Source organism: Curcuma longa, chromosome 13 (assembly GCF_044706935.1).
Source record: "Curcuma longa cultivar G26 ecotype Majalengka, Jawa Barat chromosome 13, ITB_CL_G26_1.1, whole genome shotgun sequence".
Classification (NCBI taxonomy): Eukaryota; Viridiplantae; Streptophyta; class Magnoliopsida; order Zingiberales; family Zingiberaceae; genus Curcuma; species Curcuma longa.
Window position 1 is genome coordinate 4,103,370 of NC_133873.1, and position 21,618 is coordinate 4,124,987.

Consider the following 21,618-nt stretch of genomic DNA (forward strand, 5'->3'; position numbering starts at 1 on the left):
ATTAGTAAGTAGGCAAGTAGTAACTTAAAAAACTCACAGGACTTCAAGTGATTGGACAAAACCTATGGAGTCTGGAATTGGCCCAGAAAAGTTGTTATGGTCCAGAAGTCTGAATGCAAGCGATAAATAAGAGATGGAAGAATTATAGAGCTTGGTAAAGGAAGCAAGTAATGTATAAGTTATTGCTTACATATGTATAGCTTTCATGTCCAAGCTGAAAAAGTTGTTTGGAATTGGTCCTGATAACTGGTTCTTGTTCAAATGGCTGTTAAGGAAATAATAGACAAATAACAAATTCATACTCAAGAATTCCTAGTTTGCAATCTCGATCAATACCATCATCAAAACTAGTCTCACAAAAAATCAATTGTAGTTCTTGCATACCTACGGTCGGTGATAAGACTTTTTTATGTTGCTTTTGTTAATTGTATTGGAAGTTAGAACTCGATGTAAATGGCATATCTAGTCTGCAACTAGACCAATATCAAACTTTCTTATTCTTGGGTTACTATTTGTTATAGCATGTTTATGTTTAAAGAAAAAACAAATATAATCTAAATTCCCCCTCTCTTTAGTTGGAAAGAAATTGACTTCTTTCTCTGACTAATTTAGTAAGAAATTTGGATAGATTGAAAAATCACTACTACTGAGATTGAAGTTTCACACAATTCTTCTGCCTTTCATTAGTTTACTATGCACTTGCCATTTTGTACTAATGAACAATGTTTTATCATAAGCTTTGATAGTTTTATTATTTTGCACATTATGTTACTATATTTATTGTGCTTGAGTGACAATCATCTTAGCCCTGTCTAGAAACTCCATGTCATAGTTCAATAGCCGACACGAGGGCGTGCCGAGCTGGGGAAATTGTGAAAAGCCAAGATGAGCTCACCTGGAGCTAGATAACTTTAGTCCCTATGATCTGTTTTAGCATACAGAAACTTATTTATGAATTCAAAGATAGGCTTACAAATGAGAGGCATTTAGAAGCTGATCTAATCCCCAAGCATGACTTGTTGAAACTGGGAGATGTCCAAACAATTGATTGTCAGCAAGGTCGAGCCAGTTGAGATTGAAGAGTCTACCAATAGAAGCAGGTATTTCACCACTGAATTTGTTGGAGTTTAGTGATCTGGAACATAAGTTTAAGAGTCTCCAATTCATGTATATTTGATGAATATAAGTTCCAAAAATGATACGACAAAGATCTAAGTACTCACAACACAGTGATATTAAGTAGGTTGCCTATTTCATCAGGGATCTGATCACTGAACTGGCAACCAATCAATCTCCTAAGAAATAATGAAAAAATGGATTCCATCATCACATGTATGAGCATAAATCTTCTTATAAGAGTTTCATACTGACTTACAAAGTTTTAAGCTTCTTCAAGTTCCCAATGCTCGGAGGAAGTGGACCACCAAGATTTAGGTTAAATGAAAGATCTCTACAAGTTCAACACAATGTCATACACTGAAACATTAGGATTTAGTTTCTTAAGAACTTAAATATTTTAACATACAACTCTTCCAACTCTGTGAGCTTTTGTATATCACTGCTCAAAGTTCCTTCAATACCCATGCTGAATAGCCTCCTGAAGACAGGTTGTGGTCAATGATAAGGTATGTATAGATTTTAAAGTAGTTCAAATTTGTGCACAACACTTGTGCATGGAAGGAAGCCTTCATAGACCTAAAGTGAAGGGTCTTCTCTTCCTTTTGCTCCTAAGTTTATTGTTGAAGAAGATACTCACAGGCCCGTCACCCTCGAAGCCGAGCAGAGCACACCTTCCCAGGCATCACCACAAGGATCATTGGATTTGCTCCAGCTTGGAGGTGTGTTCCTCCATTGGCTAGCCAGAGATTTGAGAGCAGAAACTGATGAGCATGTCAAGAATTTAGTTAATTCTTGTGCCAAACAGGATTATATTCTCTCCTCCAGAAATGTTCTTCTTACAAATAGATGTAAGAAAAAGATCATGTTTCAATCGGAAAACACAAGGAAAAGAAGAAAGGAATTACCATCCTGTGAATCTGTTGAGCAGAAGCTAAGTCTAAGACAGACAAAGCACATCAACAGCAGACAAAACCCCTTCATCTGTGAAGAAAGTAACCAGCTTTAGCTTGCGATCAGTTGAACCACCATCATTTTCTATCACGCAAAAGCTAACTCTTATACCTTAATCTGGAGCCAACGGAGCTTCAATGCTGTTGTTTGCCTTCTTTGGGAAGTCCGAGAGACAAGGAAGGTGGACGAGCACAGCTTGGTGCAGGGAATAAAACCATGCACAATGTTCCTATTGCTGAGGTCGTCCGAAGGATTAAACTATAACATTTTGAACAAGGACTTGTAGATGAAAGCCAGGTGTAGGCAAACTATGCAATACTGGTGGCAAAAAGAAACATGAACTATTAATTGCCGTCCTGCACATTGTTATTAAAGAAACTATCGATCAAGTTCGACAAGAAGAAAAATCTGCCAACATTCTTCAGGTTCGGCAAGTTCACACCACGAAAACGACAATATGCTGACGTTGAAAATACTGCATTAATAACTACACAAGATTATATATTGTTTCAGTTTGAGGGTTATTTATTCCTCGAATATTAAAAGAAAGAAACCTGTAAAGCTTAGGAGACTCATTCAAGGTTGCCGGATAGGACGACTGATAGGACTATGAAGATTAAACTATGTGATTATGTTGATTTGAAAGGAAGATTTGATTAGTAGACCTGCACAAATGCATGGTACAAGTGTCCTAAACGTAGATTAAATAGGCAGGTTGGGAGAAAAATGTTAGTGTGTGTTTTCAACTCCAAAAACACTGATTTGATCTCAGAGCTTTTGTGGATATATTGATGTTGTTAAAGTGGTTGACTAGTAAAGGAAGATATGGCACGCTTTTGATTGTTTCCTTTCAAAAATTTTGGTTGTGTTTGGTTAGATTGTTTCAACTTGTTTTCTAGAGATGATAAATTACCTCTCGACCAGGTGAGTTTGAGTTAGCCAAGTTGCCCGATTAGTCTTATCTAGCCGAGCAACTCGATTGATTTACTTGATCAATCTGATTAGGTGAGGCTAGGAAGTCGATTCAACCATCCGGTCAACTTGAATTAATCTATATTAACCAATCAATTCGAATGAACCGATTAGACCAAGCATATAAGTCATGTTGCTCGAGTTGAGCACCTAACCTACTTCACTAGATTCGACAAGTTAATATGTTGGTCGTAGTTATGTGACAGAGCAAAGGGAAGTGACCATCCACAAACTCCATTGAAATCAAATTAATAAATAAATCATCAATCTGCTAGTAAGGGATCAGTTTCACCCCTTCATGTTACAATATCTCTGTTCCAAAATTTGAAGAACAAACACAAAAGAATCCTATTCTGGTCTCTTCTTGGAGAAACGTTCATAACCTTCTGCAACTGCCACGCTTAGAGTTGTTCTTTTCATCCTATTCTGGTCTCTTCCTGGTACTATGTACAGAGGAATAAATCTAATTCCAGAACAGCTGCATGTTTGATTGGCTCTGCTCCAGATACTCGACACCCGGATTGAAGTAATCCTGGTTTGAGATACTGACAACTGATGCAGGTTCAAATCCAATTGCGTCCATGGTGCTCTGGAAGTCATCCAGATTCAAGCCCATGAACCAATCCTCCTCTTCTTTCACAGCATCCACCTGCTGAAAGCCGCCGGCGCCGGAATTATGCTCGACGTAGTCGGAATCTTTAGTACTCCGCGCAGTACTGTCTGACCTTGCATCACCATTCGTGTCGAAGGAATCGGTGGGCTTCCTGTTCTGTTGCATCATCTTCTCCCAGTTGTTCTTTTTGTTGTACAAGCGACACAACACGCAATCATCCAACTGCAGTGATGGATTTTCTTTGGTTAGTTGTCATAATTTTATGATTTAGTGAGGCATGCAGGCGTGCAATAGACTTACTCTCAGATTGCCCTTCTTGTTGTTGGCGGATCGATCGACGTCGGCGAGGCGGTACTCATGCATGATCCAATCCGTCTTGACGCCTCTCGGAGCCTTGCCGTGGTAGAACACCAAAGCTTTCTTTATCCCGATAGGCCGACGGCTTCCCGGCACCGATATCGGCTTGTCGGCGCCGGTGGCTTTCCAGTACCCTCTTCCTGCGGCCCTGTTGGGCCTCGACCCGTTCTGGTACTTGCGGTCTCTCGGGGTGAAGAAGTACCATTCTTTGGTTCCAAACAACGCCATTTCTGGTCACAGAAAGGTGCAATTTTTAGAGCACTCGCAAGGTGTTCGACGGAATGATTGATGGATAACTATGTATAATACCTGGAAGGTCCCAAGGGTCGAGCTTGTAGATGTCGACCTCGGCGATGATGGGGACGTGGAGGCGCTGGCCTGTGGCCTTGCGGACGAGGTAATCGACGACGAGCTCCTCGTCGGTGGGGTGGAAGCGGAAGCCAGGCGGCAGGTTGAGCTCGGCCTCGGCGTCTCTCCTGGTGGCCACCAATGTCGTCGTGTTCATCTTTCTCTCGGGAAATGTATCGAATAGCTAGTTGGCTTGCAGTTGAGGCAAAGGAACAGTCAGGAGGGGTATATATAAGCACGTTGGCGTTGGTCTGTAGGCGGCGACGAGAGGGCAAGGAACGAGGAGGCGGCGGCAGCGAGAAGGGCCGTGGAAGGTTCGCGGGGGGGCGTCTTGACCGAAATCAAAAGATCAAAAGTCGAGGAGGAGGAGATGTGATGATGGTGAAGTCACGGAGTACGTGTGCGTTTATAAAGGGGTCTGAACCTGAACAGAGGAATCGACGCAGGTGCCTGTTCGTGTCTGACGGCACAAGTCAAAGATTTGAAAGTCGTCGCCTTGCGTAGTTAGTTTCCGATTAGTCAACGGGGTGAATTAGGATGATCGTTGGGATCTCAGCGAGGATGACGTGGACATGGTTCGGAACAGGATATTTCTAAAAATATAGTCTTACGATGAGAAGTACTTAAATTGCCAAGGATATCCATAATTCATCCTCATTCTAACACCTTCCACCTTATTAAAAGGCATAAGATCCATTGTCATATATTTATTATAACAATATATCTTTTTCATCCATATTTTTTTTAACATCAATATTTATTATTTATGAGTCCGTCTACTTAACTATCTTAAAATTATATAGTAAATAAATATATTTTTAAAAATATTTTAAAATATTAAAATTATTATTATTATTTTAAAATTATAATTTTTTAATAAAAAATAAAACTAACCATTAATAACCGTTAAAACTAACCGTTTAATAAATATAATTAAAAAATAAAAAATAAAAAAATTACATGTGGGGTAGGCCAGCTAGGAGGTGGCCTACTCCACTATCACTTAAACATATTCAAAACTTTGAACATGTTCAAGTGGAGAGGTGTTATAACACCCTTGTACATTGATGTTTAACATCAAGTGATGTTATAACATCTCCATTAATGCATCGTTGGGATGCTCTAAGAGTGCATTCAACAGTAACCTATGAAAGCAAGAGAATGATTTTCTTTTTTAAAAAATAATGGACATATTTAACTATTTATAAATATACGACTAAGAGATACTTGAGAGATTGTGGCTATCATCTTAGGTCATGAATGGTATCTTCAATTATTGTTATTCTAAATAATTTTTTTTATAATTTCTAATATGTCACATCAAATGTATAAAAATTTATTATTTTCTACACAATCAAAAAATCTTCTTACAAATTTCAAATTTCATTATTTAATTATTGACCCCACCTACAATGTTGCTTTTGAAAGAAAAAATAAATTTGAAAATTTACTACTGTTCTTAAACTAAAACTTTAAATCTCACCTCCACAATGATTAGAGAATTTTTTATTCAACTTTTTTATTTCATAAATTTCTCCAAAAATTTTACATTGGAGATGCCCTTACTGAGCTTGGAGTCAAGAGCTCAAGGAGTTGAGTTTGAAATGGTGAGCTCGAGGTAAAAGCTCGAAAAATCAGTTTAGGATGAAGAGCTTGAGAAATTGAGCGAAGAGCTCAAGGAACTAAGCTTAGTCATAGCATAGTTGATGGTGTTCATTTGTCAAACTTCAATGGCGTCGATGTATTAATTTGGCTTGAGGGGTTAACCTAAAGATGTCGACTATCAACCGAGGCCTAAGGGGTGATTTAAAGATGCTAACATGTCTATCTACCTCGAGAATTTAATCCTTTAACGCGATATTTTTGAACAAGTGTGCTACACTAGGACGGAGTCATAAATTTCATATTGAGGGAGTAAAATGTATATGTTTACGATGAGAGAAAATGACTTTATCATTGCCTCTAGCCCCATTCACCTCTCATTCACTCTTTATTTTTGTATTCCTATACCTTTTGTATCTCAAAATTGAGGAGGGTAACCGCTCTCAAATGAACCCCCTAGCTCCATCCTTGACTATTCTAATTAGAGAATAATAATATATATATACTCTATTAATATGAGATAAAATTATTATCATGTATCAAAAGGAAAAATAATATTAAAGACGAAGATTTTTTTTGTCACTTCTTTTCTTGTTTAAATATAATTTTTAAAAAATTTATCTTTCTTTATTTAAAAAGAAGATTACTTATCAAGTTAAAGTTAAAGAAAGATCGTTTTTCTTAATTAGATCTTATCAACTATATGATATTTAAGTTCTTTGGCACAGCAAGATTGACGGCCAACGTAATTTCGATGAATAAAAAAATTTTATGAGGTCGAATTGATAATCTTTTTTTTAAAGATCAACTAACGATGAGATGACTAATAGAAGAGGAAAAAGTTGATTGATTCCAGAGGAATTTAACGGTAGTCGACTTCATTCTTGAAAAAATAATACTAAATTTACGAAGATAAAGAGATGGGAAAAGAGACTTATTCTCTGGTAAATGGATTTGTTTTATTGAGATTATAAAATTATAAAGAACAATTGTAAATTTCAAATTCACTGTTCTTAACTAAATAAAATTGATCAGATTGTGTCAGAGTCAAACAGAGCAAGAGGAATTGACAACGCATCCCTAAATTAAATTAAATTAATGATCAATTTTATTTTTATTGTGTCTTAAAAGGTGGCAGATGGGCCTACAATTCCACCAAACCTTGCGGTAAGGTGCATTGAATCCTGGCGGCGCAAAACCTCGTGGCTATCTTCAATTAAAAATAAATAAAAATTAAAAGAGAAATAAATTTATTAATTCCTTTGTCTTTTTCTGAAATAAATAATACTTTCTTTTCTTTCCCCATAAAACATAACATCCAGTCATTTCTCAAGAGAAATAAAAGAGGAATCAATTCATCTAGATAGATAAATGTTATTTCACTTATACATATTGTTACGGGTTAGTATGTCTAAACTAAAAAAAAATCAAGATCTAATTTAATTAGTAGTGATATGATAAAGATAAGGCTTGATCTCGTAATCGACTTATTCAGTTCGATGCTCAATCCTACAGTTAACTCGGCTCGATGCCTCGTACTATATGTTCAAACTCTTTCCTCTAGTTCAATTGTCGATCTCTGACTCGATCCTCTGGTCAACAACTTGAGCTCTCCACTCTAGTCCAGTGGCCAAGTGACGGCTTGGCTCCTTGATCAACCGACTTCACGACCCATCTAGCCTCCCACTTGGTGCTTCATTGGCTTTGCTCTCGAATGAATTCGTTATCTCCTAGCTAGAAGTCAACTCCTTCGTCAGCTCAACCTTTTTAAGTCTGCACTTTTGTCTAGATTGCCGCTAGAAAGACACGTATAATGATATAATATTTGATAGTAACTCAGCTATCTCATCAGTACAACATCATTAACGCAGCAAGGTCCTGGATCATACGGAGTATGGGCGATAAGACCCTTAACATATACCGCGACGATGGACCATCTTCTCCAATAACTCCATATACCGATCTCGCTTCTCGCGGGAGCAAGTACGAGTACACACAATCAACACTCTCATCCTCTAACATTTCTATTTCTTCTTCTTCTTCATCTACGATTTACGGAATAACTTGGGCATCGGAGCGATTAAACCATTTGAATTAGTCGAATAAAAGGAATAATTTGAATAATAAAAATGAAATGGGAAAAGTACTCTGATTTTTTTTTTATTTTTACCCAATCAATTAAATTGTGTCCTAATTTATCATAATAACCAGGTCAAAAAAGTGGTCAGCGATCCACGTTGACAATTCTACCTTACTAGGTGGACTTTTCTTCATTTTCATAGTATGCTTCAAACTTTAATTATCAAACATGATTCATTGAAATAAATTTATTAATTTCTTGTCTTTTCTGAAATAAATAATATTTTGTTTTCTTTCCCCATAAAACATAGCATCTAGTCATTTTCTCAGGGGAAATAAAAGGGAATCAATTCATCTAGATAAATGTTATTTCAATTAGGACGACTATTAAAAACGTGCCTTGAAATTGTCAAAAAAAACATTTTTTTTATTAATCATCAAAATAACACATGTGGATTGCCCATATATAACACATTTAACTTTGATTAGCCAAATTTTTTAACCTGAACTAATTGAATTTGAACCTTTTGAGTCGGCTAACTAATACTTTAAAATATTGAATATTAAAAATCTTTATAGTTTATAACTACTCTAATCATGACCATTTATAACAATTATATATTTTTTTTAGATAAGTAAAATATATATATATATAATCTAAGAGTATAGATTTTTCACTATCAAACGTAAACTGTCCCTCGTCAACAATGACGAAATCAAAAATTATAACTAAAGTCCAAGTAAGCTACTAACATATGCTTTCGCCCTTGGTCACCAAAGAAGCTACTATTTCTAACTTTTCATACAAAATATATCAAAGAAAACAAAGTTAGATGTCTTACCTTGGTTAATAGTTGTCCATCTCTATAGAAACGTCTAAAAACTTTGTTAAGATCCGTATGAGTTAGAGGAGATGAATAGCTTCAATCACTTCTCGTTATTGTCATTTGCATGTGCATTAGAATTCTTGAATAAACTTGGATGTCGCATGAATAACACTTTGATTTTATTTGATATCCGTCTCTTTAAAGTAGCTAATCTAAGGGTCTACTCCTACTATATCTCTCCACTAAGAATTTCTTCTTTTCGGATAATTTCTAGAGACAGAGAAGTCTCTTATATCTTGTACTTACAAGAACACAATAAGAAAAACGAACACAAAAACAAATGAAATAAAAATGACTTTACAAAAAAAACATTGCTTTGAATGTTTTGTTGTTGCTTGAAATAGTTTCTTGTTGATCCAAAAATGCACTAGCACTTCACTTTGAAATCTCCAAGAACCAAGGGGTTCGATTGGTAGCTCTTAATCGAACTAACCAATTGATTCCAAACCATTATGTTCCCTGGCTAGGGTAGAGCAATCGATTGCACCAATCGATTGCTTGACATCAATCGATTGATTAACCCTATTAATTGATTTGGACCCTTCTGTTCATTAGACAGGGTCAAGCAATCGATTGCTTAACATCAATCGATTGGTTACCAACAAACCCAAAATTTCGGATTTAGGGTTTGCCAACCTCACCAATTGATTGCTAACTCTAATTTCATCATTTTTAAGGCTGAATTCGTGTCTTATCTGGTATCCGATTGACCTCAACTTACCATGACTTCCTCTGCCCAATATCTAATCATCCGTGATTTACCAGGACTTTCCGTTGTCTAATATCCGATTAATCTTGACCTGTCAGGATTTTCTCTGCCCAACATCCAGTTATTTGTGATCTGTTGGGACTTCTTTCATCACTAAGTGTCCGATCCTCCATGATCCATTTGGACTTTCAGTCTCGTGCCAAGTATTCGGTCAACTTCGATACACTTGATTTTTCTTTTGTCAATTTTCTGTTGGACTTCTGATCACCAAGTGTCTAGTTTACCTTGACTCGGACTTCTCGTCTCGTACCAACTGTCCGATCTTTTATGATCTATTTAGATTTTTTTTTACAATTAAGTATTCTATCAATATTGACATACTTGATATCTAATTAATATATTACTTAGAAATCCAATTCGAAACAACTTAAGCTTGGTCACTCAATCAACTTTAATCTCAAGTCGATTGCAGACAGACTCATATAGTTGCTATGATATATTATTGATTAATATTGACTCGTTTGTAATAATTATGATTAATTGTTGCTGTAATATATTATTAATTAATGCCAGACTTGAATTGCACCTGTTATAACAATTATAAATGCTATATATTCATAATTGTTATAATAGGATATCGATTAACACTCATAATTATGGATTAGTAGGATAAGAAGAGATAATTTAAATAATAAAAATGATATTAACGCTTTTTAATTTCTACCCAATCAATTAAATTGTGTCAAAATTTATCATAATAACCAGGTCAAAAAAACGTGACCAAACAATCAACGTTGACAATTCTACCTTACTAAGTGGACTCTTCTTCATTTTCATAGTCTGCTTCAAACTTTATTTATTTATTTTGAAAAAAATCAAACTTTTGTTCTTCTATTTTTCAAAATCAGAAGAAAAAGGAACTCATTTGCACGTGTGTCGAAGGCTGATCAATTCCTAAAGCTACGATCCTTTTCGATTTTCTTCTTCTTTTGTGTTAAAATTAGAAGAAGAAGAAAAACTTGTTACCACTTAATTAACACAGATTTCTGGATAAAGAAATCACAAGTTGGTTTTTTACTATTCGAAGGCTCCAGTTCGTTCGCCAGATCGCGGAGCCGATCTCGTTTTCGTCGTTTTGGTTTCGCAATCTCGGCGCCAGGGAGGTGAAGCCTAGCTCGATCTGCGGTGTCCATGGCGCAGGTTTTGTCCCAGAGGAGCTTCCTTTCGCCGTGCGGCGGCCGCCGTCCCTTGTCGTGTTCTTCGGCGAGGAGGAAAACCCGCGTTTCTTCGCTGAAGATGGAGACCTTGAGGTCGGCTTCTGGGGCGCTGCGGCGGAAGAACTCACGGGGTTTCTTCTCGGCGGTTCCTGTACAGGTGGGTACGAGCTTCTGGGACCTAATTATTCAGGATGGTAATTGTTCTTGAATGCTCGATCTTTTTTGATCCAAGCACAAAGGATACTTTAGGGTTTATTCATCTTGGCTAAAATTGATAATGGAACTTTGTGCGAATTGCATCCAGATGACTCTTACCATCGGGAAATCTCAGAAATGGTGGGAAAAGGGTCTCCAGCCCAACATGAAGGAGATCGAGTTGGCACACGATCTCGCAGACTCCTTATTGAACGCCGGCGACAAACTCGTCGTCGTAGATTTCTTCTCCCCTGGATGTGGAAGTTGCAGGGCCCTTCATCCAAAGGTATGATCTTTCAACGAAATTCGCCCCAATTTCATGTAACTTGGAAGTTCAGTCTGTCTTTCTCGACGCAGATCTGCCATTTCAATTTCTTCAAATAAACTACGAGAAGCACAAGCCCATGTGTTACACCTTGAACGTCCATGCCCTCCCCTTCTTTAGGTTTTACCGCTGAGGCACGGTCCACTCTGCAGCTTCAGCTGCACCAATGCAACTGTGAGATCCACGATCCCAGAAACTACTTCCCATTTGATCATTTTCTCTTCACCATTTGTTTAACCGCCAATTTGTTCATCGAGCATATCAAGAAGTTTAAAGATGCATTGGCGAAGCACAACACAGAGCTCTGTCTGCAAACAAAGATCTCTCCTTTACACTCTGTTTGGATGGAGTGAGGGAAAATTCATTAACGGAAAGAGAAGGGGAAGGGAGGAAAGGAAAGGGAAGAGAAGTATTTATATTTTTCTTGTTTGGGAGGAAGGGAAGGTTCATTAACATAACATGTGCTACTTTGTTTGAGAGGAAGGGGAAGGAAATGAAGGTTAAATATATAAAATTACAAAAATATTCTTATTTGTTAAAATAGATTTATAATAATTTAAAAATAATTGTTCGTTAGGTATTTTATTTTATCTAATGCCATATAACTATTCGTCCAATGAGTTCGTCAATCGAAATTATAAACTAAATATATAAAATTACAAAAATAGTTTTATTTTTTAAAATAAATCAAAAATATATATAGCTTATAAGATTAACAAAAATTAATATTTACAACTTAAATAAATAAAAAATTTTAAAAATAATAAGTAGATATATAAAAAATATACGAAATACAGAATTTGTACACTTTAGTACGATAAAAGATAAATCAATATTTTTATAAAAATTTACTGATGTAAAAATTTACGACGAAGGTCGATATTGAGAAGTGCGAGTGATGAGATCCTGTGACGACTGCGTTATGTGACGAGGAACAACGGTTCAAAAATCTAATAAATAAGTTATTTTAATAATTAATATTTTAATATAAGGGTAAAATTGGAATAAATATGTTTTAACATTTTCTTCCCCTTTCTTACATCCCAAATCGGAGTGTAAGGAATTATGTCTATTTATGGGCATGCAAGGGGAAAACTTACCATTTCTTCCCCTTTTCTCCCCTCCCTCACTTCTTTACAAACAAGGTTACAAATTCCCTTCCCCTTATTTACCCTTCCTTCCCCTTTCCTCACCTCCTCCCAAACAAGTCGTTACTTACACTCTTATGCCCACAATCTGTTAGATATTGGACCTTAACGGTACGGACTAGTACAATTTTTTAAAAAAATGTACGTCATTAATTAATGAAAGTCAAAATTAATTTCAAAATTAATTTCAAAATTAAAATTTACATTTCACGTAAATAGATCAAGACTATTAATTTGCTCAAAATCGATTAAAGATGAATGAAAAATTAATTATTCAAAGTCAATCCAAAATAATATTAATTATTAATTAATATTATATAAAAAAAGTGCATGGAGAATAATCCAAAATTAAAAAATCTTGATGGACTTCCTTTCCTTATTAATGTTGCTGTGCTTATGGAGTTAACATAAAAGCTCATGTGCTCTCTTTTCACGGATAGCCCGCCACCCGTGCACGCGCGCAATGGGCGTTTTGTTGGCGCACTTTATATTTTGCACGTACGCGTACTCCACGTGGGCAGAGAGAGATGACTGAATGCGTAATCCACGATGGGGAAGAGTCCCACATCGAAAAAATTCGATGGACTTCCATTCCTTATTAATGTTACTGTGTTAATGGAGTTAACATAAAAGCCCATGTGCTCTCTTCTCACAGGCAGTCTGCCACGCGCACAATGGGTGCTTTGTTGGCATACTTTGCACTTTGCACGTACGTGTAATCCATGTGGGCAGAGAGAGATAGACTGAATTGTTGACTGGGGTGATATTTCGACAGTAAACTCTTATCAACATAGTGGACAAGCATGTATCTTGGTTAACGAATTGCTATTATCCATAAGTACCTGTAGCAGAACAATATCATTTTACGGAGATCCGATATTAATTTGCATTCTCTCATTTTACGGAGATCTTTCTCTGCAGTAACCATCGGCCAACGACAAAGGCTCAGGGGAGATTGGAGACTAGAAAGGAAAAAGATATCTACATATTTGTTTGGATACATAAATGCTTTTCATTTTTTTTATTTTAATATAATAATATTAATTTTAATAAATTTAAATGTGACAAATTAAACAATTTTAGTTATTTTTTTTCTTATTATGTTCACAAAATTTGCCGTGGAGAGCCACGTCGGCCCAACAAAATTTGTCCCGAGTTGGCCAAACAACCGCTTTCGAACAGAGACGGAGATGTTCTCTTCTTTTATGAGACGGCGTGCAATTTCGTCAGATGAGATTAGATGCGGTGCCGCCTAGTTGTCCTCTCCGTTGACCATCTAGAACGTCATCATGATGCCTTTAACAACTCCAGTTCCAGAAAGGCGGAGAAAAATTGAATCTTTTTGAAAAAAAAAAAGAAAAATTCTATAGAAAGTTTTCATTTTACTATTCATATTCCATTATTTATTTTGTATTCTTTCTTTTCATTTTGATGTTAAAATGTTCGATACTATTTTTATTTTTATTGTCAAAATACTTCTAGATAATGATGTACATTTTTTAAGGCATTTTAAAAAGCTATTAAGTTATTTTTAAAATTATTTTTAATTCAAATAATTAGGCTTCTGGGTTACGATGACAGAAGAAATGACGTTATTAAGAGCTTGTAGAGATCGAGAAGCCTTGTCCTGGACCACGAACCCGGGAGCGAGCTTCCGAGTCCAACTCACCTTCCTCATCTTCTTCCCTAGAACCCCAAATCGAAGACTTGCCGAAATCGATCCCATTCTTCTCTCGCTGCGTGCCTGCTTATTTCCCCCCTTTTGCTCTTCGAATCTCTGCGCTGATTGACGTTCATGCTCTGAGATTGTCTGCTCATGGCTAGTCATAGCGTAAATCCGCCGGAGGATTCGGCGGCGGCGGCGGCGCCGAACGCGGTCCCTCCTCGGCGGAGGAGCTTGTCGTTCCGGTCTCGCGCAGAGAGGAGCTCGTCGGAGACGTTGTCGGTCGAGATTATGGAGCGGTCGAGGTCGAGGCCCATGGCGTCGTACCCCTCCAAACGCTCCGACTCCGAGAAGGTCGGCTCGCAGCGGGAGATCGACGACGAGGAGGCACGGTTCGTGTACATCAACGACCCGGAGCGGAGCAACCTGGCGGTCCGGTTACCGGGCAACGCGATCAAGACGACCAAGTACAGCATCCTCACCTTCTTGCCCCGCAACCTGTTCGAGCAGTTCCACCGCGTCGCCTACATCTACTTCCTGATCCTCGCGGGGTTGAACCAGGTCCCGCAGCTGGGCGTCTTCAGCCCTGCTGCCTCGATCCTCCCGCTCGCCTTCGTGCTCGGAGTCACCGCCGTCAAGGACGCGTACGAGGACTGGAGGCGCAGCCGCTCTGACCGCAACGAGAATAACCGCGCTGCCTGGGTCCTTGTGCCCGGCGAACGCGATTTCCGCCCCAAGCCCTGGAAGTACATCCGCGTCGGCGAGGTCATCAAAGTCGCTGCCGACGAGTCGATCCCCTGTGACATAGTCCTGCTCGCTACCAGCGACGCCGCCGGCGTTGCCTACGTGCAGACAATCAACCTCGACGGCGAGTCCAATCTCAAGACACGGTATGCGAAGCAGGAGACGCAGTCAACAGCTCCCGAAGCCCTTTCCGGCCTCATCCGCTGCGAGAAGCCCAACCGTAACATCTACGGCTTCCTCGCCAGCGTCAACGTGGACTTCCCAGCCGGCACCGGCGCCACCAGACCCGTGTCGCTTGGCCCATCCAACATCATCCTCCGCGGGTGCGAGCTTAAGAACACGAGCTGGGTAGTGGGCGTGGCGGTGTACACGGGGCAGGACACGAAGGTGATGCTCAACAGCTCCGGCGCTCCCTCCAAGCGCAGCCGGCTCGAGTCGCAGATGAACAGGGAAGTGATCTTCCTGGCCGCCGCGCTATTCGCGCTCTGCTCCATCGTCGCGATCCTCGCAGGCGTATGGCTCGTCGATCACCGCCACGAACTCGACACCCTGCCCTACTACAGAAAGCAGGATTTCTCAGAACGCCAAGTAGGGAAGTACAACTACTACGGCATCGGGGCGGAGACCGTCTTCGCCTTCCTCATGTCCGTGATCCTTTTCCAGGTCATGATTCCGATCGCTCTTTACATCTCAATGGAATTGGTGAGATTAGGACAGGCCTTCTTCATGATTCAAGACAAGAACATGTTCGACGAAACGACTAAGGCAAGATTCCAATGTCGGGCGCTCAACATCAATGAAGATTTAGGGCAAATCAAATACGTGTTCTCTGATAAAACTGGAACCCTGACCGAGAACAAGATGGAGTTCCGATGCGCTAGCGTCCGCGGCGTTGACTACAGCCACGGCGAGGCGGAAAGTCTCTTCATTTCAGTGAGTGATGGCGAGACACGGAAACCAAAGACGAGCGTTAAGATCGACCCGGAGCTGATGGATGTAATAAAAGGCGGCAAGGGAGTTGAAAAGGCCAATCTTGCTCGCGACTTCTTCCTCGCGTTAGCGACGTGTAACACCGTCGTGCCGATACTAGTGGAGACTCCGGATCCGTCGGTGAAGCTCATCGACTACCAGGGCGAGTCGCCGGACGAGCAGGCGTTGGTGTACGCGGCCGCTGCCTACGGTTTCATGCTCGTGGAACGGACCTCCGGCCACATCGTCGTCGACGTCCTCGGCGAGAGACAGAGGTACTCTTCATTTTCCTTCAATTACTTAATCAGAGTCAGCGTCAAAGTAGTTGTAAAAGTTGTATTAGATCGTGATTAAGTTGTTTAGGTTAAAAGCATGCTTAATCCAAACAATTTTGGCTAATTTTTAACCAACATGAAAAAGACATGCCAATTGGAAAGGTTGTCGAATACTTGGATGTTTAATGGTTGTCCCTTTTGCTTGCTTTACTGGAGGTTGATATTCTTCGTCCATGGTGGTAGTGCCTTCTCCTCAATTAGTCCAATGAGTTGAATAATTTCATGTCTGGAAAGGGCATTTATGAGTCTGCAATAGCTTGCTTGCCTTACATCCTACGGCATTTAAATGGATGCACTGGACGATAGGATTGTGGATTTGAAGTGCTAGACTGCTAATGTTGAAACTTGAGCAAAATGATGTAGATGCCATCATACTCTTAGTTTTATGAGACCATTTAGTGTCAACAATTAGTTGGATGAGGGCAAAGGATTCACAGACATAGATGAGTATTCATAAATAAGGATGAAGGAATTCACCAATGTGCGTAAAGGCTCACAGATGAGAGTGGAGTGGGAACACATCAGTGGGGGGCAGATGGCTCGCAAACAAGGTGAAGAGTGGAGGGGAGCTTCACCATAGATAAGGGTGAAAGGGTTGCCAAAAGAAAGTAGGGAGACTTATGGATGAGGACGGAGCGTAGAGAGCTCATAGATGAATAGGAGATGACTTTACTTACCTTAAGCAAAGTCATTTTTCTCAAAAGATACTCTTATTTTTTTTATAGGTCAATAAAAAAATTTCACTGATTTTCTAGATAACAATTGAGTATTGAGTTTAATTGATTCCACAATAAATACTTGTTGAACTTATCTTTCACTTCTCCTTCTGGTTATTTCTTAGTTAAGTTACATTTATCTATCAAAATTTTTTGTGAATGAGAATTTGATCTACCCATAGGAGCAATTTGGTACCCTAACCGATCAAATTTTGCAAGATTAATTGGTGATTATTGTTTAATGTTTGATTAGTCATAATATATTGGGTGTTTCGTGGCGTCCAAAATTTGGTTGTAGAATCCAAAGAACATGTGGCTTAGCTCATTGGTTCAACTTGGAAATTAAATTGGAATATTGTGGATATCATGCATTATGTATGAATTGGAATATTCTCCATATTAAACATTGGTCCTCGGCGTGTATCACACCACAATAAACAAAGAATCGTGGTCAATCATTGATACTTATCTATACAGTAAAACATTAATGAATTGATCTTCCAGTGTTTGCAACTGTTTCTTGCTTGACATAAACTAATTTTTTAAAATATTTCTGTGATACTGTAAATACAGATTCAATGTTTTGGGCCTTCATGAGTTTGATAGCGATCGGAAGAGGATGTCAGTTGTAATTGGCTTCCCTGACAAGACTATAAAGCTATTTGTGAAAGGTGCAGATAATTCAATGTATGGGGTTATACAAAAGAACATAGACTTGGATATCATTCGGGAAACTGAGACAAATCTGCATGCCTATTCATCAATGGGTCTGAGGACATTGGTTATTGGCATCCGAGAATTCAGTATAGATGCGTTTGAGGAGTGGCATTCTGCCTATGAGAAAGCAAGTCAGTCCTTGATTGGTAGAGCAAAGTTACTGCGAGCTGTTGCAGCCAATGTCGAAAGAGATCTGAACATATTGGGGGCCTCTGGGATCGAGGATAAGTTGCAACAGGGTGTGCCTGAAGCCATAGAATCTCTGAGGCAAGCTGGGATCAAGGTCTGGGTTTTGACAGGGGATAAGCAAGAAACAGCTATATCGATTGGGTTTTCGTGTAAGCTTCTAACAAGAGACATGAATCAGATTGTGATAAACAGCAACTCCAAAGAAGCCTGTAGAAAAAGCCTACAAGATGCAGCTTCTACATCCAGGCATCACAAAGCAGCACCTGACTCTGAAAGTACATTTTTGGGCACGGGATCCATGCAGAGTCCTCTGGCTTTGATCATTGATGGCACCAGCCTTGTTCACATCTTGGATACTGAATTGGAAGACGAGGTAAGGGTTCACAGTGTATCATGTCTTTGGATTTGTTGTTTGAGGATTTCACCAGATTCGATTCATGTTAATTTGCTTTTTGTTCTTGCTGGTGTAGCTGTTCGAAGTGGCCACCGTATGTGATGTTGTATTGTGCTGTCGCGTTGCCCCAATGCAAAAGGCTGGAATAGTCACTCTTATAAAGAACCGAACCGATGATATGACTCTCGCAATCGGAGATGGTAATGTGGTTAATATCAATACTCACACTTTACATAGTGACAATAAAAAAAATATCACATATTGTTATGACTTGGTTTGTAAATCGTAATATCAGGTGCAAATGATGTCTCCATGATCCAAATGGCTGATGTTGGGATTGGCATAAGTGGGCAAGAGGGTCGGCAGGCTGTTATGGCCTCAGATTTTGCCATGGGACAATTCAGATTCTTGGTGCCACTTTTGTTGGTACATGGCCATTGGAATTACCAAAGGATGGCCTACATGATCATGTACAATTTCTATAGAAATTCAGTATTTGTTTTCCTCCTATTCTGGTAAGCATTACCATTTCAGTTTCAGTTTCTTGGTGCCACTTTTCCCTGTTTCCTTTATTCATCTTTTTGCATTAATTCTCACTTTATAATCTCTCCTCGAGTTAATATCTAACAGATGGTTTCTCAATTATAGGAATGTGCTCTACACTTCATACAGCTTGTTAAGCGCAATAAACGAATGGAACAGTGTCTTATATTCAGTAATTTACACTGCACTACCAACTATCATCGTCGGTATCCTCGATCAGGATGTTAGCAGGAAGACATTGCTAAAGTACCCGAAACTGTATAAAGCAGGCCAAAACAATGAACGATACAACCTGAAATTGTTTGTCCTTACAATGACGGACTCCCTTTGGCAGAGTCTCACTGTATTCTACATCCCTTATCTTGCATACAGACGCAGCACCATTGATGGCCCAAGCCTAGGGGACTTGTTGATCCTTGCAGTGGTCTTTGTAGTCAATATTCACTTGGCCATGGATGTGTTTCAGTGGAACTGGATCACACATGCGTCCCTATGGGGCTGCATCGTCGCGACGATAATTTGCGTCATTGTCATCGATTGCATATGGATGCTTCCTGGTTACTGGTACGTCCTGCCTTGCCAACCTTCGGATCCATAATCTCTAACCTAACAATGCCTCATTCTTGCAGGGCAATATTTCATATCATGGGGACGAGACTATTTTGGGCTTGCCTTTTCGGAATTTTAGTGGCATCGATGGTGCCTCGCTTTACAACCAAGGCTTTGACAGAGCGTCTCATGCCAAGTGATGTACAAATTGCTAGAGAGCTGGAGAAGTCTGAGGAGACAAATCTATCCAATTCATCAGAGATTCCATTGAGCACATTCTCACAACTCTAATGCTCATCATGTATTAAGTTTTTTCTTTTCTTTTGCCTTTCAATTTTGCTCACTTTCGATTTCCTATGCTTTGTGTATATTATTCTTTTAGCTGGCAGTCGGATCATTGGCCGAATGCTAGAGGGTCACCAATCCTTATCCTGAAGGATCTGGATTTGTGCTGTGTATTTAGTTGAATGTCCACTTGCTTTCTTTAGTGTATTTCTTTTACAAATATCCCTTTTTATTGTTTAGTTTTACACGTGTATTTGTTTAAGATTTGATAAGGAATTGCTATATCTTTCGGTGTAGTTAATGTCATGACTCTCCATTTTAGGTTTTTAGATGTTTTCAAATATCATTTTAGGTTTTAGGTTTTTAGATGTTTAAACTGATTAGTTTTTAAAATAAAATATCAAATTAGACCTTTATAATGACGTATTTTATAAACATCGTTATATATTTAACTTAATAAACATATTAATCGAAATTTTAACCTAATTTTTCCCACAGCATTCTGCAGCAACATGGTCATTATAGTCGTCAATTTGAGTTAGGTTAATTGGATTGATTCGTTTCATCAAATAATTTAGACGGATTGGATTGAAATTTTATCTAACTCATTTTAGAGGTCGCGATCCGTGCACCTAATTCGGCTCTGTTTCTCTAATAGACCTTTGTTCTCGAAGCTTTTTGTTGGCTTCCAGGCATGCCGTCAATTTGTGAATCTTCATTAACAGATCTAAAGATAGGCTCTTTCTTGGCTGTGGCAGCTTGTGAGAAGAAAAGAGGGGTGATAAAACCTATAATTTCCCGAGTTCTTTCAATTGTTATACTTCTGACAGGAATTGTTTAAGCAATTTGATTACGTTATATTGATTCTAACACTATTTGGATGTCAAAATTCTAGCTTTTTAGATGAGAAAGTTAAATCTTCTCCCTCTTTTCCTTGCAGATATGAGCAATCAGAGAGCACTACGTGATATAGAAAATCAAGTGGGTGTGCCATCACATACTTGTGCGGTTAGTAAGAAGTATACCTAAAAAAACATCATCTTGCTTTATTTGATTGTTTTATCGCTTTGTTCTATCTGTTTTGCTCCTTTTTGTATCGAAAAGAATGCAATATTTATACCCCGTCACCTGATAATCAGGTTGATCTTAACTCCCTTCACTGTTTTTTTCTTTGGCATATATGTTTGGTTTTAACTTGATGGATTATGTTAAGAAAATTTGTGGCTACATTGGCAAGCAAATCATAAACTTTACAACAGGTCAATTTTGTAGATCAACTACCAAACAACCAGTGAATCTCTTTATAAATATCAAAAGTTATTCTTTTAGGAAAATGAAGAGTTCACTTTCATAACTAATTAACAGCATGAACAGGTTGGGAAGGAGAACTAGTACAAAGCATCTGTACAATTGCTAGTGAGTTCAAAATGCTTGAATATCTGGAGATAGCTGTGAATGGAATCGTGGTGGATATGAGAAGGAAGGTGGTGTTCTGCACTACCTTGAGTTCCTTTGGCAAGATATGTCAGACTTGTGCTAACTTTCCATCGAGCTTCTTGTATCAAATTGCTTTTGCAGGATCCCTCCAACCTCAAGGATGTGGACATGGAAAATCATGTCGTTGTGCCGCTTTCTTACATTGATAGCTATGATTTGAAGAATCCACTTAATGTTGAGTAAGTGACCACCTTGCCCCATAACATAGTTGAGTTGGTTAGTACTGAGCAAACTTGTTGAAGTGGACAAAGATCGAATCTCGACGAAGCCGAGGTAATGCTCTCCTTCGTAGTGATCAACTGTAGCTTTCTGATTTACTTCCTCACAGATGGTTGTGGGACCGACTGTGTGAGACTGCTGAGATGACGGATTTCATCTTTTGCTAAAATAAGAGATCATCTAAGTAAATCCCAACACTTAATAAGGACTTGGAGTTTTTATATGGTCATATTAACTGAGTCTCACTAGCTTCATCTGTCACTATACCCTATTCTA

At 38.8% G+C, this 21,618-nt stretch overlaps 3 protein-coding genes and 1 pseudogene across 3 annotated transcripts in view; 2 read left to right on the forward strand and 2 right to left on the reverse strand.

Moving 5' to 3' along the window:
- The window catches only part of LOC141843833 (leucine-rich repeat receptor protein kinase HPCA1-like), an 11,620-nt gene extending 9,520 nt beyond the window's left edge, over positions 1 to 2,100 (reverse strand). The window contains exons 1-8 of the mRNA XM_074731855.1: positions 2,025 to 2,100; positions 1,757 to 1,880; positions 1,526 to 1,597; positions 1,376 to 1,450; positions 1,224 to 1,295; positions 974 to 1,135; positions 191 to 265; positions 38 to 109 (exon numbers count right to left, since the gene is read on the reverse strand). Of these exons, the coding sequence (XP_074587956.1) occupies positions 38 to 109; positions 191 to 265; positions 974 to 1,135; positions 1,224 to 1,295; positions 1,376 to 1,450; positions 1,526 to 1,597; positions 1,757 to 1,880; positions 2,025 to 2,100 (728 nt within the window). The remainder of the gene's footprint in view (positions 1 to 37; positions 110 to 190; positions 266 to 973; positions 1,136 to 1,223; positions 1,296 to 1,375; positions 1,451 to 1,525; positions 1,598 to 1,756; positions 1,881 to 2,024) is intronic.
- Positions 2,101 to 3,279: 1,179 nt separating this feature from the next.
- LOC141843887 (NAC domain-containing protein 68-like) lies at positions 3,280 to 4,563 on the reverse strand. The gene is made up of 3 exons (XM_074731911.1): positions 4,322 to 4,563; positions 3,956 to 4,242; positions 3,280 to 3,877 (listed from the first exon to the last, which is right to left on the reverse strand). Exons 1-3 carry the CDS (start codon positions 4,515 to 4,517, stop codon positions 3,506 to 3,508), a joined length of 855 nt encoding a protein of 284 aa, XP_074588012.1. The 5' UTR covers positions 4,518 to 4,563; the 3' UTR covers positions 3,280 to 3,505.
- Positions 4,564 to 10,696: 6,133 nt separating this feature from the next.
- On the forward strand, positions 10,697 to 11,727 carry LOC141843909 (thioredoxin-like 1-1, chloroplastic; annotated as a pseudogene).
- A 2,438-nt stretch (positions 11,728 to 14,165) lies between these two features.
- Positions 14,166 to 19,865, forward strand: LOC141844132 (phospholipid-transporting ATPase 1-like). Its single transcript, XM_074732142.1, has 6 exons — positions 14,166 to 16,173; positions 17,523 to 18,228; positions 18,326 to 18,449; positions 18,545 to 18,764; positions 18,898 to 19,356; positions 19,422 to 19,865. The coding sequence occupies exons 1-6, from the start codon at positions 14,339 to 14,341 to the stop codon at positions 19,630 to 19,632; spliced, it is 3,555 nt and encodes a 1,184-aa protein (XP_074588243.1). The 5' UTR covers positions 14,166 to 14,338; the 3' UTR covers positions 19,633 to 19,865.
- Positions 19,866 to 21,618: the final 1,753 nt, after the last annotated feature.

Coding starts and splice junctions, on each gene's coding strand:
- LOC141843887 (XM_074731911.1), bottom strand. CDS start 4,517: ATGAACACGACGACATTGGTGGCCACCAGGAGAGACGCCGAGGCCGAG. Junction 4,243..4,321: donor CGACCCTTGGGACCTTCCAG/GTATTATACATA, acceptor TTCTGTGACCAG/AAATGGCGTTGTTTGGAACC. Junction 3,878..3,955: donor ACAAGAAGGGCAATCTGAGA/GTAAGTCTATTG, acceptor CCATCACTGCAG/TTGGATGATTGCGTGTTGTG.
- LOC141844132 (XM_074732142.1), top strand. CDS start 14,339: ATGGCTAGTCATAGCGTAAATCCGCCGGAGGATTCGGCGGCGGCGGCG. Junction 16,174..17,522: donor GTCCTCGGCGAGAGACAGAG/GTACTCTTCATT, acceptor CTGTAAATACAG/ATTCAATGTTTTGGGCCTTC. Junction 18,765..18,897: donor TTTGTTTTCCTCCTATTCTG/GTAAGCATTACC, acceptor TCTCAATTATAG/GAATGTGCTCTACACTTCAT.